General features: G+C 37.4%; 2 protein-coding genes across 2 annotated transcripts; one reads left to right on the top strand and one right to left on the bottom strand.

Annotated features, from left to right (window-relative positions):
- Positions 1-6,693: 6,693 nt before the first annotated feature.
- LOC308394717 (uncharacterized protein) lies at positions 6,694-8,085 on the bottom strand. The gene is made up of 4 exons (XM_080879167.1): positions 7,954-8,085; positions 7,629-7,715; positions 7,345-7,545; positions 6,694-7,259 (listed from the first exon to the last, which is right to left on the bottom strand). The coding sequence occupies exons 1-4, from the start codon at positions 8,021-8,023 to the stop codon at positions 7,237-7,239; spliced, it is 381 nt and encodes a 126-aa protein (XP_080735293.1). The 5' UTR covers positions 8,024-8,085; the 3' UTR covers positions 6,694-7,236.
- Positions 8,086-13,644: 5,559 nt separating this feature from the next.
- On the top strand, positions 13,645-17,496 carry LOC308394713 (C-type lectin domain family 4 member F-like; the record flags this gene model as incomplete). The annotated part of the gene is made up of 8 exons (XM_080879162.1): positions 13,645-13,768; positions 13,930-14,019; positions 14,242-14,304; positions 15,834-15,893; positions 15,971-16,033; positions 16,880-16,944; positions 17,058-17,158; positions 17,299-17,496. 8 exons carry the CDS (start codon positions 13,645-13,647, stop codon positions 17,441-17,443), a joined length of 711 nt encoding a protein of 236 aa, XP_080735288.1. The 3' UTR covers positions 17,444-17,496.
- Positions 17,497-18,741: the final 1,245 nt, after the last annotated feature.

Here is an 18,741-nt window from a genome sequence, read left to right as displayed (position 1 = left end):
TCATGCCTCTTCTGTCCAAATGCAACCTTGAAAGATTAATGCATGCTCTTATAACCTTTCTGCCATGTACTTTTTTATCAGAATTTGCCAGGCCTGCATTGCTTGCCTACGGCTGGTGTAAAATGCTGCAGCTTGATTTTTATGTGGTGCAAGCAAGCAAGATCATGCCACCTCAAATCTTAGCCTCCCTTCAATGGCTTCCAGTTTGTTTACTAATCTATTTTAAAAGGCTTGTTGTGGCCCCTTTTATTTGTGCCAGCTGCTGGAAACATATGTCCCGTCTCGTTCTCTAAGATCAGCAGACCAGATGCTTTTGCTCGTTCCAAAGATGCAACACAAACTCAGAGGTGATAGAGCTTTCACAATTTCACATCAGACTTCTCTCTTTGCCATTTTTAAATCTCTTTTGAAGACACACTTTTACGCCCTGGCCTTCGGACCAGTTGAAAAGTTCACTGTGACCTTGAGTTACTTTTTGTGTACTCCTTTATTGTTTAACTTCTACTGCTGTTTTGTGTTTCTATATCTGTTACCCTCCGGCCTGTGTTTGTCTTTTATGTTTGGTGATATTGATAGGCCATGGTGGTGTTTTTAAAAGTGCTTAATAAATAAAGTAATACGGTATTGTATGGTATATTTAAAATAGAAGCGGCAGTCAAGTAGCTGCTGCAAACAGGTTAAACAGAAAAAGACAGTCACCTTTAAAAATAATTGCATCAGTCATCAATTTCCTGTTGAGCAGACACACATAATTGGGCCTCTTTTAGAAGGTGTTCCTTATTAGAGTATTAGACAGGCACTCTCTACAAACTGCCACCTTCACATTAGACATCGACAGTTCTAGAATGGAAATGGATAATATCTATGCTAATGTTGATGGATTTTCAGGAAAACACAGCAGGAAGAAGTGGGAGACACACGATTCACAAAATGTTTATGGTAATGTGTTGCTTCACAACCAAACTGATGCTGCACCCTCAGGTAATACATCTGTTGAGGAATATAACACATGTGTTTGAAAACCTGATTGAAAGTTTATGAATTTTTGTGATAATTTTCACCCAGGTGTTGACAGACGTGATAACACTGCAAAGAAATAATTGTTAGATCCAGCACATAGGTTTAGAAACCATTCGAGTCAGCTTAGAAGTGTAATTTTTGTGACTGGCAACCCCAGAAAACTATGTGTACTAACCAAGTTAATACATACAGTGTATGAAATAAGGCAACAATATGGTATGTCATGCATGTAAGTGTAAATAATGCAGTGTAAGTACACAATGATTTGGTGACTGGGTTTGAGTTAGTGTCACAGTAAAAAAATTTCATGTACGCTTCTGCAATGATCAACTTCTGCTGAGGTAAGTGTGCAAATATGTGTATAAATTTAGAACATGACTTTTTAAAAAGATGATTATTGTTCTTCTTTGACCCACATTAAAGAAGAAAAAGCAAAAAAAAATTAATGTGGTCTAACTTTTTTCAGCCCTGTACTAATGACATAAAAACAATGTAATAATTAATTTCATATTAAAAAGGTAAAAGATAAATGAATAACATGTGATTACCAAATAAATACCCAAGAAAGCCTACCACTATCACTATTAGTCTAACATTTATTATGGGAAACACATTCAAGTGAATGAGATTAAATAATTTAGCAATGCCTAGATTATATTTGGGTAACAGTATCATAGCTTGCTAATAATAATACTGCATTCTATTTGTATTTGGATACAAATAGTAAGGTAGCCTCAAGAGAAAACTGAAACCTGCGCTGAGGTAATGAAAACCATGCTTGTACTGATGAAAGCTGTGCTGGCTTTTATTCTCATGTCAAAATTCAACTCACTCTAATAGATGTGATGTGAAGCTTTGATAAAACGTACATTCATTTGGAAGAAAACAAATAATACATTTCTGGTTTTCTTCAGCGTCTGGACATGCAAAGAAGGATTCCTGCAGAGCTGCTATAGTGTTTCTGGCTCTGTTGTGTCTTCTCCTCCTGGCTGGACTCATTTATATGGTTTTCTTATGTGAGTATTTTTTTGGTATGCTGATGATGCCCTAAGGAGATAACTGGTTGATTTTTTTCTTTATTTGTTTATGTGTCAAATGCAGATACCAAGAGCAACTCTGATTGGAAAATGGAAAAAACTCTGTTACAGAACAGTTACAACAATCTGACTGAAGAAAAAGACCAGTTTCAGAACAGTTACAACGATCTTTCTAAAATAAAGGACCAGCTAGAAAGTGAATATAACTCCCTTAGTGATCAAAGTAATAAGTTACGCTCCAGTTATGAAAGCCTTGAAAATCAAAGACTCCAGTTAGAGACAAAATACCAAAACCTCAGTGATCAAAGACGCCAGTTAGAGATAACATACGAAAACCTTTATAATGAGACCAGTTTCAATAATCTGGTTCAACAGATAGAGCAACTACAGACACGACTGGAGTCCATGGCCAAAGCCAAAAATGATAATCAGTGAAAGCTGGAAGATTACTATCTTTCATCTCCTCTCAACAACAAAAACACTCATTTTAACTGGGAAAAAAAACAGAAGTCTATAAGAAGAAACAATAACGGCATTCATATGTTCCAGTTATCTTTAAACTTATATCATTATACCAAATTATGTGCAGCAGCTTGCAAAACCTCGGTAATATCATAACCGCTAAATAACCTTTGTAATAACTGATGATTCGATTTGTTCATAAGAAGAAAGAGTTGTAATTAAAAGCTCCAGAAACAGCAAGTAAAATGGACTTTGTGATGAAGTCAAAGGGAGAGTTTTAGAAAATAAGCACAATACATAAAATTAAAATTTAAGATGTGACATTAAACGGTCTTTACTGATTACCGTCTACCATTCTGTAAATACACTGCTTCAAAAATTAAAGGAACACTTTTTAATCAGCATATAGCTTCAATTCAATTAAACTTCTGTGATATTGATCGGGTCAGTTAAGTTGCAAAGGGGCTTGTTAATCAGTTTCAGCTGCTTTGGTGTTACTGAATTTAATAACAAGTGCACCAGAGTGGCATCAATGAGTCAACCTACTCAATTCAATTAATAATTATTGATATAGCTCCAAATCACAATAACATTCAAGGTGCTTTATATTGTAAAGTAAAGACCCTACAATAACACAGAAGGGTTTTACAGCTTTTAAGTTTTTTGCCTTCCTCTTCTTCTTAAACTGTTTTTTCACTAGTTTTGTATTTGGCTGGGGTCAGTGTCACTATAGGGCAGGGATAGCTCAGTAGGTAGAGTGGTCGTCCCATGATCGGAAGGTTGAGGGTTCGAATCCACTGAACGGCTACCCTGAGGTACCCCTGAGCAAGATACCGTCCTTACACACTGCTCCCTGGGCGCCTGCTTAGTGGCTGCCCACTGAGTGAATGGGTCAAATGCAGAGAAAAACAAGTAATTTCCCCACGGGGATGAATAAAGTATACATTATTAGTATTATTACTGCTGGTAGTAGAGGTCAATATTTCAAGCCTTAAGCGGCTGCACAGAAATCAACACATGCCTTTGCCAGAAGGTTTTCTGTGTCTCCCAGCAGTCTCAAGAGCATGGAGGATTTTCCTGGAGACACACAGTTACTCTTATGTGTTTTGAAAGTCCCCCTCTGGTTGGCATACACTTGTGCATCTAAATGCATAATCACCACTTTCCATGTGTTTGCATCTGCACTGTACATATAAGCATAGATTTTTAGTAGGGAGCATGATAATTTACAACATGCAACTCAGTACTGTTGCTATCAGTAGCTAGATTAGACTTTATGGGAATATCTGGATATTGAGTTGATATAGACTTCAGAGGGACTTTTCTTAACAAAGACTCAAATTAATTAGTCTTTGTTTATATTCTTGTCTTATATTTTACCCCCCAAAAAACTTCATTGCAAAAAATTTGTGTACTAAATACTGAATAACAGAGTCTAAAAACACATTTTGTTTTGTTTTGGGGGTTTTTCTAAGCTTATAATGATGTGTTAGGCAAGAAAAGTATTGTCTATTATAATATTTGACTGAAAATAAAACCGCTTTGATGGAGCTTTACTTCAAATTGTAATTTAAATTGTAAATTTTTTTGTCCACGTTGACTTATGGTGTGCTGACAGTGTGTATGTTAGATTATTTTTTCTTCAACAGGAAGGTCAGTGTTAAGACTTTTTAAGTTATCAGTTGTAAAAATTAACATTAACAATTAACATCTTGTATCTTGTTGTTGTTACTTTTTCAATACCAGCTTTCCTGTTTTAATATAAATGTATCAGCCAAAGTTAGTTGTACTGCACTGTATGTGTGATGGTTCATGTGGAAATAAAATCAGCATTTAAAAAAAACAAAAACATTATCTGTATGGGTTAAAGTGGGCCAGAAGGATCCAGAATAGTATTCCAGCACCTTCACTTGAGTGAGTTATTAAATTTGACTGGAAAGTTTAACCATATGACTTTGAAATTATTATACTTTTATTTTATTTATGTATTTTTTTTGCTGCTCCCTGGCGTTGCATCCAGTTAGTAAATATCTCCAAAGTGTCCTAAGTATTAAAAATAATGACCTCCCAGCGCCAAAACATCCCTTTTTCCTTCTCATTCACTGTGATGCATTTATGGTGTACATACGGTACCTCAGCATGTAGCTAGCTCTGCTGAAGAGCATAAACAGAGTGGCAAATCGCTGCATCCTGTGGTAGAACAGTGAACCAGACCCTCACCTACTGTGGGAGGGTTACTTGTCTTTGTTGCCTTTAAAATAATAAATGATTTGCCGTTAAACCACAACATCCACAACATGCTAATGCCGACGGAAGATGGTGTTAGATTAACATGATCTTTGATTCACTGAACTGCCAATACAAATCAGTCTGATAAAATGCATACCTAATTATTTAATTAGGTATGCAGCTCTTGAAGGACAACTGCCCAGCAGAATACTGTAAGACTGACTAAAGATGTGGCTGTTGACCATATATACAGATATTTAGACCGTGAGACCATAACACCATCACAGAAACAGGAAAATGGATCTTCAGATACAATTTATGAAAATGTATATGAGACCAAAACTTTGTGAGTGGACCTGCTTTCTCAGGTAAGGAGTCTTTGTCAATTTGGTCATATTTGCCAAGAGAGAAAGCCTAAGAATATCATCATCAGGTACTGGCAAGACCCAAGAAGCAGACTTTGTGGTCAGTACTCAGTTAATTGAACTTTACTATCAAGTAGGGGCTAGTGAGTGTGGGGGGTAATGGGTGCTCTGTCACAGAGGAGGGTATAAACTAGAGTGGTCTTAATTGGCGGGGAAGCAGACTATGGGTGAGAAGCTAGGTTAGACAGGTGGAGTTTCTGTGGTTGCACAGGTGGTGCAAAAAGAGAGCAGATTTGTTGGAGATTTTACCGGCCTCAAGGCCAGTAGGCTGACTGAGCCGGCAGACCAAAGGATGGAGATTTTGGATGGAGATTTTTTGTTTTGTTTTGTTTTAATTTCTGGAACTTGTGTTTCAGCTTAAATAAAGACTTGTTTTAATTTGATTCCCTTTTCTTGCATCTTGCATTTGGGTAATCTTGATTACTGCATTGGTATTTGAAATATAACAATTTTTTAAATACAAATAAATAGTTTAATTACAAAAATATTTAATTTCATATTTTAAGTGTATCGTCCTTCAGAGGAAAAAAGTAGGTAGTTATTCAAAGGCCTTATACTTTGGTCATTGGACTTTTATCCAGCCACTTCAAGGGCTCATCTCTGCCATGTAATGACCCAGTAAAAGATATAAAAATCTCCTTCCAGATGATATATGTATGTTTATGATATATGTTTACATAAAGAAAAGTGCTAAAACCCCTTAAAATACCCTTAAATTACAAATTGTGTTTTCAAATCCAAATAGTTGCCAATTTTGTGACATACTGAACAATCAAAGAAGTGTTTCAGAAGAACACAACATCACATCATTTGATGGCTGTTGTTTATGTGCAAAATGTGAATTTGTAACATTTGCTGTCAAATAAATATAGTGGAGTAGATGTATTTTCTTCTGAGATCTGGTGAAATAGATGACTTGAATTCATGTTTTAGCAACATTACAAACGTACGATTTGTTAATGTAACTCTTTCTTTAACAGTTCCTTTTGTAGGCTATTTGTTCTCTGTTAACTGTTGATCAGAACCAGGTTAGCTTCTTCACTCGCACAAGACTTTCTGCTTTCTGCCATTTTGTTCCCAGTAGAAAGGGGAAAACATCTAGATATGACTTCCCTCCAATGATAAGGAGGCTGCTGAGATGATGCTCCACTGCTCAGCTCTGTGAAAGTGACAAACAACCATTCACAGCCTACACAATAATGCGCTGAGATGTGCTTTAGAGAAGCTTTAGGTACAAAATGCAATTTGTTAGTGAAATTGACTGTACTACAAAGATACAGTTCTATAAATATAAACTTTCTATTCTATTTATCATATCTTTGACTTCAGAGACTTCTAGTGCAGGTGTAGGAAGACAAAATAAGGTCTAATGTGCTGGAAAATAAGAAAAAAATGTGAAAATATTCAGTGTTCTAAACTGCATGAAAAGATTGGTTTGTTAGGTCGTGTGGCATGTAAAGGTTAGGACCCAAAAGCAGGACACAGATGGCAGACTTACTAACAAAAAACAAGCCATTTTATTGAGGTTAATGTAGAAATTCAGGGCGTAAGAAAGTCCAAGAAGCAAATGAGAAACAAATCCAAAAGTCCGACAGCCATGAGGAGACAAATAGACAAGAAACTAGTGTGAAATTTAACAAATAGGACCCAAAACCTTCATAAAGAAAAATAATAAAAAAAATACAGCTCACTTTGGTAGAAATGATGGATGGTAAAACAGAAATTATAATGAAAACCATGAAGTAAAACCAGACATGAACAACTCAATTTAACAAGAAATTCTCTTTCAGAATAATACAGACATAAACATTTCAAAGAATAATTAATAAAAATTATAAAAAAAATTTTTAAAAACCCCAAACAGAAATCCAAACTGTAATACAATCACAATCATTAACTGCAAAAGTCAAACATGTGGGACAATTAGCTTAAAACAGATTATAGACTAATAATAATAATAATAATAATAATAATAATAATAATGATAATAATAAACTTTGTTAAAATAATACCAAAACCATTTTAGAGAGAAACTCAACTGTTTCATATGAGCCGCCATTTTTCTAATTATACGATGAGATGAAACCTAAGAGAGAAAAGATGAGCGTGAGATCAGAATACCACAATTTCTTTTGCAAGTACAGAAAAGAGGAAGAACTGAAGTTTCTCACCATTCTGCCTCTTCTTCTCCTCCTCAAGACTCTTTATGATGTTAAGGAGCTCTTCATTTCTCTTTTCAAGCAGGCTTCTGTCTCTGTTCAAAGCAATGATTCTTTCTTGTAGTTCGCTACAAGAATTTTGGTTAAAATTTCCTGGTTTTAACTGGTTGTTGCCACATAACTTTTTTGTGTGGGGTGAGTCATTCCCCTCGACTAAAACAAAGAAAGACAAGCACTGGCAGTTTGTGGATATTTTTTCTTTCTTTTGAATTTCATAGATAAGGAATGATGCTCACATGTGAGGCGTAAAGCAAGATTGAGAGTGGCTTGTATGACACACAGCACACCAAAGCTGAGGAAAAGCAGCTGAAGGAGTCGTCTCTCTGAAAAATCGAAATCATTTTTAGTATGTTGTAATATGTGAAGCCTATTCTGTTAAAACATATGCCATTCACTGCATTCATATCTATCTATCTATCTATCTATCTATCTATCTATCTATCTATCTATCTATCTATCTATCTATCTATCTATCTATCTATCTATCTATCTATCTCTCTCTCTCTCTCTCTCTCTCTCTATATATATATATATATATATATATGTCATTACTGTCATTACCTTTATTATTGTCCATCCCGCATTTCCCATTGCATCTTTGCAGCTCATTTCTAGTCTCCATTTTCTCCATTACCTGCAACACTCTGAAGGCATCAACAGGAACAAAACTTCAGTGCTGTCTGATCATTGAACTGTTTGTCCTCTGTTGGTGTATTTCTTCAGCAATGATGGGTGAGGAAATATACTCATGCATTGTGGTTAACAGATTTGGAAATGGTAAAAATAGGGGAAGCAAACTGAAAGTCTAACAAATGATGAATCTAAGCCTTAAAGTATGTTGTCATGCTCAAGGGCACTTCAAATTGGGGAACAAAACTTTAACCCACCTGACGTATACATATCCTTTTCCACATAATGTCATATCTGCCATTAGGTTAATTTTTTTCACAATCACTGCTGACACTAAATTCTCTTCATCACGTCATCTTTGGCTGACAACTGTACATTGTTTGAATGACTGGGAAATGATAAATGGTTTTTCAACATATCTTACAAAAAACATGTTTAATATATGTGTCATGGTCCTGAGTCTGTGACCCAGCATTTGTGTTTGGACTTTTGGTTTATTTAATATTCTGAGGTTGAGATTCTGTTCCTTATGTTGGTTACTATAATTAACCCTCTGTTTAATATTTGTATTCTTAGGCCGCATTAGTTTTCCCATCTATTCTTTAGGTTCCCCCCCTGCTCCACGCCCCATGTGTAGTCATGTCTGGTTGTTTACATTTACAGTGTGTCCCTCGCTCTCTCTTTGGTTTGTAAGTCACATCTCAGTGCTTGTTCCCCTGTCTCATTAGTTATTGTCCAGCCATGTTCCTCAGGTGTTTCCTCTCTGCTCTGATTCACTCGTGTCTTTATATTGTGTGCATTTTCTTGTGTTCGTTGTCATGATCTCCCTCATCCCCCGCAGCTGTGTATTTGACTCATTAGTGTTCACTTGTTTAGTTCCTAGTGTTTCAGAGGTTTCCTGTTTGGGGCAATCGTAGGCTCAGTTCCCTAGTTTTCCTGTTTCCTCAGCCAAAGAGAGACAAGGCTTCCACCACTGCCGCTCTTCTCGTGCAGACCAACAACCTGCGACAAGAGTGTGTCTGCATCACTTTCCCCTCAAAAACTGCCAGGTATCACCACCTGAATAATCTAAGACTGTTTGTGTTTTTCATCCTTCATCCCTAAGTCTATTGCTTCACCTGTTCCTGCTCCCATGGTGGCTTGAACCCAGCCTTCCCCTGCACCTGTACCTGTTGCTTGGGTGAGGGTGGCTGGGACCCAGCCTGTCCTTGTCCATGATCCCAGAGTGGTTTAGACCCAGCCTTGCCCTGCGCCCACTCCAGTTCCCCAAGTGAAGGTGACTGTTCCAGTACCCAGAAAAGCTACAACTCAGCTTGTCCCTGCACCCGTACCAGTTCCTCGGGTGCAGGGAAAGCTAGTGTTCATCCATCAAATGCTCCTGTGCCTACTTCCAGCCGAGGCCCAGTCAACCTCAGCACCCGTACCAGTTCCTCAGACGGGGGTCACTGGCCTCCAGCAGGTTTCTCCACCCATACCAGCTCCTAGGATGAGGCCAGCCGAGGTCCAGTCCATTCTTGTACCCGTACCTGTTCTTGGGTGGGAGAGGCCTGTGTCCAGCAAGTTCCTCCTCCTTTCCCTGTTCCTAGGGTGACAGTGGCAGGACCCAGACTGTCCCTGCACCCATACCTGTTCCTCAGGTGGGGAAGGTAGACTTCAGTTCTGTGTTCTGTGGTGCCTACGTTTTCAACTTATTTACTCGCGTAAAACTGAAAAAGTACAGGCTCTGAAATGTACTCAAAGCAAGAAAGGAAAAAATAACTCTTTGTAAGAAGCTTTGTGCAAAGCTAAACAAACCCTTGTGCTATATTAATCTAATCTAAAAAAAAATAGTATTAATAAATTAAAATACAACCTTTACATCAGTTTTAACTTGAATTCTAATTCAATCAGCTTGAATCAATTAAGTAGAAAATGAGCAAAAGAGAAAAATTAAAAAATACACTGAACAAAAATATAAACGCAACACTTTTGTTTTTGCTCCCATTCCCCATGGGATGGATGTAGAGACCTAAAATTCATTCCAGATACACAATATAACCATCCCTCCCAAACAGTGGTCACAAATCAGTCCAAATGTGTGGTAGTGGGCACATCTGCTATATTGAGATAATCCATCCCACCTCACAGGTGTGCCACATCAGGATGCTGATCTGACATCATGAGTAGTGCACAGGTGTACCTCAGACTGCCCACAACAAAAGGCCACCCTGGAATGTGCAGTTTTGTCTCACAGCAAAATGCCACAGATGCCACAAGCAATGAGGGAGCGTGCAATTGGCATGCTGACAGCAGGAATGTCAACCAGATCTGTCGCCCGTGCATTGAATGTTCATTTCTCAACCATAAGCCGTCTCCACAGGCGTTTCAGAGAATATGGCAGCACATCCAACCGGCCTCACAACCGCAGACCTCGTGTAACCACACCAGCCCAGGACCTCCACATCCAGCAGGTTCACCTCCAAGATCGTCTGAGACCAGCCACCCAGACAGCTGCTGGAACAATTGGTTTGCACAACCAAACAATTTCTGCACAAACTGTCAGAAACCGTCTCAGGGACGCTCAACTGCATGCCCGTCGTCCTCATCGGGGTCTTGACCTGACTCCAGCTCGTCGCCGTAACAGACTTGTGTGGGCAAATGCTCACATCCGATGGCGTCTGGCACGTTGGAGAGGTGTGCGCTTCACGGATGAATCATGGTTCACATTGTTCAGGGCAGATGGCAGCTGAGAATGTCCCAGTTCTTGCATGGCCAGCATACTCACCGGACATGTCACCCATTGAGCATGTTCGGGATGTGCTTGACCGGCGTATACGACAGCGTGTACCAGTTCCCATGACTATCCAACAACCTCGCACAGCCATTGAAGTGGAGTGGACCAACATTCCACAGGCCACAATTAACAATCTGATAGACTCCATGCGACGATGTGTTGCACTGCATGAGGCAAATGGTGGTCACACCAGATACTGACCGGTTCTGGGTCCCCAGACCCCCAATAGCGCAAAAAACTGCACATTCCAGGGTGGCCTTTTGTTGTGGGCAGTCTGAGGTACACCTGTGCACTACTCATGATGTCAGATCAGCATCCTGATGTGGCACACCTGTGAGGTGGGATGGATTATCTCAATATGGCAGATGTGCCCACTACCACACATTTGGACTGATTTGTGACCACTGTTTGGGAGGGATGGTTATATTGTGTATCTGGAATGAATTTTAGGTCTCTACGTCCATCCCATGGGGAATGGGAGCAGTAACAAAGGTGTTGCGTTTATATTTTTGTTGAGTGTAGCTATATTTTCTGTTGGGTGAGTTTGACTGGCACTACTGTTTATGGTGTCATTATACTAAACAGTATGAAGGTGAATTAATCTTAGCATTATTTTAACTTCTGTAGTTTCACTTCAAATTCATCTCTGCTATACTTAATGTAACCTAACTCTGACCATGAGCACACCATCCACTGTGCACCACTCAAACACAATGCTTTATTTTAAATTCATCATATTAATGCAAGCTAACTAGATTATCCTGAACTATGGTGCATTTTCATGAAACCTTTAAATGACACATTAGCCTACCTCAGTTGGTTTCGCAGCAGCTTTATGAGCACTTAGATGTAAGATTTAAATTTCCAGTTTATTTCATTTCATTTAATTTCTTTATTTATTTCACACATGGTTCAACAGTGTTTCGTTTCCCACATACAGATCCTCCTTCCCATTAATATAACACTGCACCCATGGGTGAAAAGGAGCAGGAAGAAGAATAAATTCTTGTTAGCACCTGCCCCTTATGTGCAATCCAATTATTCTTACAAGAGGACGCCAGTAACCCCCAAAAATCCCTCTAACGTGTATTTTTATGTAACAATGCAAAACTAAACAACAAATCTGTATAATCAGCAATATACAGCACTAAATGGCAATGAAAATTTTTCCTTCCACATTTAGCCCAAATTACTTTTATGTTCTTCATATTGATTTATCCTTTTAAGTATATAACACATTTTAAAACGGTGCATGTTTGTACACCTCTTGAGATTATCTTGAAGAGAATTCCATATTCTTATACCCTTAACTGTAGGACACATTTGTCTTTGTGTGGTCCTAGCAAACTGATGCTTAAAGTCAAACTTCCTTCTACTGTCCCCACTTCCTGAACACAATACAAACACATACCACTTAGCAGAGGTTAAATCTAATCTCTTCCTCCTCTCCTACACTGTCTTTATCTTTCTCCATCACTGAGTGAAGTTAACTTTTATTTCTCTCCCTGTGAAATACAGCAGCTGTACTTTTAGCAAGCAACACACTGTGTAACAAACTGTAAACAGAAACTGTGTTCACCAATGTTTGTTGATTGGATATAAATGTTGCATTTGAAATTACTTGCTTTTCTCGCTCCTCTTCTGTAGTGCTAGATAGTTGATGAAGTACGCAACTATAACTTACAGACATGTGCACTCGTTCCAGTCTACTTTGACTCTGACTATGGTAAATGGGTTTGGCTCCTCCTTCTCTTTTATGCTACATACCAGCCTGTTTTGAAAATGTAGGCAGTAAAAAGTTCTCATATTTCTTTAACAAGGGAATAAAAGTAAAAAGTTGAATAGATTACTAAAAATTCTACTTAAGTACAGCATTAAAAGTATTTGTACTTCATTATTTCCCTCCTTTGCTGCAAATAAACCTCATAATTCAGAAATTATTGGTCATGCTTGGGAAAATAATTACTGGAAATCTTAATTAAAATGTTCAGGCACCTCTGATGGAGAGTTGTACTTCAAACTAATTTTTAATTTAAGCTTGTTAAGAAATATATATATTAAGAATAAACTCTGAAGAATAAACTGAGGAGCCGAACATTTAGAATGACAAATTAACTGATGACAAAACTTACAAAACCTAACATAATGCTCTGGAGGTTTCTTACACTATGAATGTGTTATGATTCATTGATTTTTTTAAAATTTGCATTCTGTAACAGCATACCAATTTTGTGCTTTTGGTGAAGTGAAGTATTAACCAGTTTGTAGCGCCGCTTGCTGTGTGGATAACAGTGTCTAGAGTAACTTTTAAGGTTAAAGATAATAATGAACCAAATAAAGGTCTCCATTATAAAAATTCAGGCAAATTATAAGATGCAAATAGATATATAGAAATATCTTTGTTTCTTCTGTTCACATAACTGTTTTAAAATAAATGTAGTTATAATCAAACTAACCAGACAGGCAGTAACACAGCCTTAAGAGACAAACATGAAAAAACAAATATTTTTCTTTTGAGTAAGTACAACAGATAAAGAAATAATGTTCTGATAATAGAATGTGTGACAGAAGTAAAGGGTGTGGATGGTAAAGTGTCATTTTGATAAAGTACTGATTTTAAAAAAACAAACAATAAAAATGAAAAAACAAAAAGACAGGACATCTGCTGCTTGCTAGACACTTTTATATGCGTCTCTTCCTTCCTGTCCAAATGAGGTTAAAAGTGTGATGACATTTCTTGAAAAAAAAAAAAGACAAATGAGGAAGAAAGTATTTTCCTGTGTAAGCAACTTGAAAAACAATGCACAGTGACTAACGGTTGTGCAAGGTCACATCAATTTCTGTTAAACATGAAAGGCCATAGAGATGAATCTGGTATGGTTCCGGATATTAGAACCCTCAGCTCTCCAGCCAGGAGTGTTGGCTTGAACCAGATCACTGATGAAAGCGTTGAAGCTGCTGCATCTGTGTCAGGTAAGACACAAATGAAATTTTAGTGGTTTTTTTTACACTTTTTAGTGTGTGTAATGAATGTGTGTGTGTGTGTGTGTGTGTGTGTGTGTGTGTGTGTGTGTGTGTGTGTGTGTGTGTGTGTGTGTGTGTGTGTGTGTGTGTGTGTGTGTGGTCCTTTACAGGAGGAAAGCTGAATAAATGGATTGCTGGGAGCTTTTGTCTCTTATGTATCCTACAGGCTGCTCTCAATGTTTCCCTGCGTCTGGCTCTGCGTAAGATGGCTTTAATTATAACTTAAATACTCATGTTAATAAATGTTATTATTGTGGAAACAGACAACAGAATGGTCTATCACCACTGTTGTCATCTTATGTATAAATGATGCATGATGTCCCTAAGCTAGTTTATTGTTACGGTTATTTAAAAGAATAGTTTTAAAGAAAAATGTTGTGTTGGGTGGTCATAATCTGATATTTTGCTAATCTCTACACTAGGTACTGATGTTACCTGTGAAAATCGAACTAATGTAGAAGACAGTTTGAAGAAGATCAACTTTGGTAAACATCATGGGGATAAAAGCCCTCTAATAGTCACAAATAAATGCTTATTAAATATTGTGCACACATAATTTGTCAGGTTTTATAAATGCCACATAATAATTCAATAAAGCTGCCAGAAATATGGATAAAATTTTACAGTGTGCAAATAAGCACGAACTATATACACTACCAATCAAAAGTTTGGACACACCTTCTCATTTAATGGTTTGTCTTTATTTTTACTACTTTCTACATTGTCGTCGTCATCATAGTTTATGTATATATCACCTTAAAAACGCGCAAGGCTTACCAAAGTGCTGAATAACAGAAATATAAGAGATACAATAGGAATAATAAATACAATAAAATAATAAACATTGTAAAAACAATAAAATATAAGTAAATACAAGTCAGAGTCAAAAGCCAGTGAATAAAAATGCGTTTTTAATCTGAATTTAAAAACCAGCACTGATGTTGATTGACTAATGTGAAGAGGAAGATTAGATTGTAGATACATACTGAAGATATCAAATATATGAAGCAAGATATATGGAAGAATGTAGGCAAGAAAAAAAATGATAAAGAACTTGATGTAAGTTTTAGATTGCTGAAAGAAGCCACCCTTTGCTTTGTTGACAGTGCTGCTAACCCTTGGCCTTCTCTTACTTAGCTTTATGATCACCTGAAATAGTTTTCACTTCACAGGTGTGCCTTGTTTGGGTTCATTTGTGGAATTTCTTATCTTCTTAATGGGGTTGCGACCATCAGTTATCTTGTGCAGAAGTCAGTTTGGTACACAACTGACAGCCTATTAGAATTCATGCTATAGCAAGGACCAATCAGCTAAGTAAAGAGAATCGACAGTCCATCATTACTTTAAGAACTGAAAATAAGTCAGTTATTAATTTGTTAAAACTTTGAATGTGTCCCCAAGTGCAGTCACAATACCATACCATACACTTTGCGTTTAGTCGGACCAGCATTTATTTTTCAACAGGACAATGACCCCAAGCACACCTCCAGGCTGTGTAAGGGCTATTTGACCAAGAAGGAGAGTGATGGAGTGCTGCCCCAGATGGCCTGGCCTCCACAGTCACCTGATCTGAACCCAGTCGAAGAGATGGACCGCAGAGTGAAGGCAAAGGGGCCAACAAGTGCTCAGCATCTTTGGTAACTCTGTTGGAAAACCATTTCAGGTGACTACCACATGAAGCTCATCGAGAGAATGCCAAGAGTGTGCAAGTTATCAAAGCAAAGGGTGGCTATTTTGAAAAATCAAAAATATATAACACATTTTGAGTTATTTAACCCTTTTTGTTTACTACATAATTCCATATGTGTTCATTCATAATTTTGATGCCTTCAGTGAGACTACAATGTAAATATTCATGAAAATAGAGAAAAACCATTACATGAGAAGATGTGCCCAAACTTTTACCTGGTAGTGTATACTTTCATACATTTATGCAATACATTCAGTTTAAAATTATGTTTTTATCATGCTCTGCTTATGTTTCAAGTGTTGGTAAGCTCTCTAAAAATATCAGCTTTGCAGGATTCTATGAATAAGGAGCGAGAAGAGCAGAAGAGGCAACTCGATTATATTGGTGAATACACGTGTTTCCATTAGTTATCAGAAAACTGGCAATGTATGTAACAGCTCGTCTCTCTTATCTTATGGCAGCTTCACAGCTGAATTTCCTGACAAAAGAGAGAGAGGAGTTGAAGAGGAAGCTAGAGGACTTTGGTAAGTGTGAGCATGAAACTCATACTCATACTCATAACATGATCATATCGTTTTCTTGCTGCCAGGATTGCACAACCAGTTATTGGGTATAGGTGAAAATGCTCTTTATGATTTCCTTACTGTACTGCCTTATGCAGAATTTTCTGAATCGTTTTAGTCATTGCTGACATCACTGTTGGGTTTTGTTTAGTTTCTGTTCTTCTAAGTCACGTCTGTTTTTGTATTTCATCTTTCTATGTTCCCTGGTTTCCCTCCTATCTTCCCTCTGTGTCAGGTTCATTTTATTTTCCCACTTCTGTTGTTTCTACGTGTTGTGTTGTGTTTACTTCCCCATCTCATTATGTCAGTTGTGCCACCTATCCCCTCGTTATCAGGAAGATATATTGTGTCTGTCTCCCTCTGTCTATTGTGGCACCATCCCTCAGCTCTCACATCTGTGTGTACACTAGCTCTTTACCTCCCTCCTCCAGGTATCTTCTAGTGCTTTTGATCTTGTGTAGTTTGGGCTTTCATCAATAAATGTTCATTTTAAGTTTACTCCTTCCTTCTGTGTCTCTGTATTTTGGTTCCACAAATAACCAGCTCAAACAACAACACATGACAGGGGATATACCCATTCACAGCACTATACACTATATACACAATACCAAACAAACACATTCAAATGAAAACTATGTTGTATCTTTTAACATTTGACACTTATTTCACAGGTGTTATTTAGGTTTGTACAATACTGTAACTACAGTTCATTCTTTCTTCTCATGAAAGCTCACTATGCGCAACAAGGTTGGCTGTATTTCAACAGCAGTTTCTATTATATTTCTTCAATCACGAAAACTTGGCAAGACAGTAGAGATGACTGTTTGCAGAGAGGCGCAGTCTTGGCGATCATCAGCAACACAGAAGAACAGGTATGTTCATTTATGATATAATTAGATAACAGAGTGAAACATTTAAGTAAAACAAAAATGTGTGTGACATCATTTCAATGGTTGATTGCTGCATGTTTATGTTTATGTGTAAGGAATTCATAAGGCTGCAGCAGAAGGTAATGTGGATTGGACTGACTGACAGAGAGACAGAAGGAGTTTGGAAATGGGTGGATGAGACTCCATTGACGGCAAGGTTTCCACTTTAAAAATTAATCAAATTAAATAATTCCTCTATTTACATGTTTAGATTGTAAATATCATGAATTTGTTGATTTTAAGTTGTTTCTAATTTGCACGTGTTTGTGTTGCGATTTTGTTCTCTTTATCTTTCAGCTTCTGGTACTCTGGGGAACCCAACAATTTTAAACGCAGAAATGAAGATTGTGTAGTAATAAATCACTACTATGATTATGAAAACAACTGGAATGATGCTGCATGTGAAAACCTAAACTTTTGGCTCTGTGAAAAAGACATGTGAAACATGTGGGTTACAGTTTTGCTTTGTTCCTGCTAAATAGTTTTAATAAAATATCCTGCATTAAAAAAGTCTAAAATGTGAATGTTCCCCTTTAAGCCCTTTGTGAAACAGTAAAAGTAAAGATCTGTGTATTGTTATATCTCACTCAAGTGTTCATACAGGTTAATCAGGACTTAACAATTAACAGATCTTTGGGGCCTACTTTCCAGGCCACTAAATCTTAACCCAGTTAAATACCAAGTGCACAGATTATAGAGAAGAACTGCTGATAGCAGGTGTGTGATTTGTTTTTGACTGCAAAGCCACCCTGGCAAGTACATATTCAGTGGACGCAGGATTGACATACAGGGGACCCTGGTCCCCCAACTAAAATACTATGAAGTATGTTTATACAGTGTAGCCATGTCAAAAACTGTTTTTACAAATGAACTCATTCTCGCAGCTGGAAATACTCTGATTTAAGCCTTGCAGAAGCCAGAAAACATAAACTCACTGTAAATTAATTTGACAATTTTCTGCCATATTCTTATGTGGTGCAACTCGGATATTACATGGTTTTTATTAAAAGTTTAAACTTGGGAATATATTTTCCTCGATGTGGCCTCTAAGATAAAATGACTTTGAAACCTCTTGCATAGAGGAACCAGGGACCATAACAAAAACTGGCTCAACTAACAAACCATAACTTAAGATAGAACTACAGCAAAGCAGGAAGCTGTGTGCTTAAAACTGCAGATGCTGTCAAAAATGAAAGAAAGATAAGGAGGTTCGCTATATCCAACGAGGATGGATATACTTCAAACACAGTTTATATTACGTTTCATCTATTGAAAACACCTGGAATGACAGCAGAGAGGACTGTCTGCAGAGAGGGGCAGACCTGGTGATTATCATCAGCAGAGAGGAACAGGTACAGTATATAGGAGCAAAATCTGTTTCTGAGACACAAAGACAAAAGTGTCTCAGTATTTCTATATAAGAGAAAAGTCCTGGAATGATGTACCATGTGACAGTAAAAAAGTCTGGATTTGTGAAAAAAATGTAGAGATAATTTAACCCACCAGAAAAGATGTAAGATGTAAAATCATGACAAATATATGTAGTCATATAATATCACCATTGATTTCAGGTAGTCAGCTGATTTTAAGTGAAAGCAGAGAGGCAGAAGAAAAGACAACCAACATAATACTTTGTTTATAAAGTTGGTGTGCAGGCTGTTGTCTGTATATTATATAATCTTATATAAAGCTTCTCCAGCTTTTCTCAACATATTCCAGAAAAAAACCTGAGTGCCATAA

The sequence above is a fragment of the Rhamphochromis sp. 'chilingali' genome (assembly GCF_963969265.1).
Source record: "Rhamphochromis sp. 'chilingali' genome assembly, chromosome: 4".
NCBI classification, from domain to species: Eukaryota; Metazoa; Chordata; class Actinopteri; order Cichliformes; family Cichlidae; genus Rhamphochromis; species Rhamphochromis sp. 'chilingali'.
Note: the sequence above shows the minus strand (reverse complement) of the source record. Positions and strands in the feature narration are given on the sequence as shown.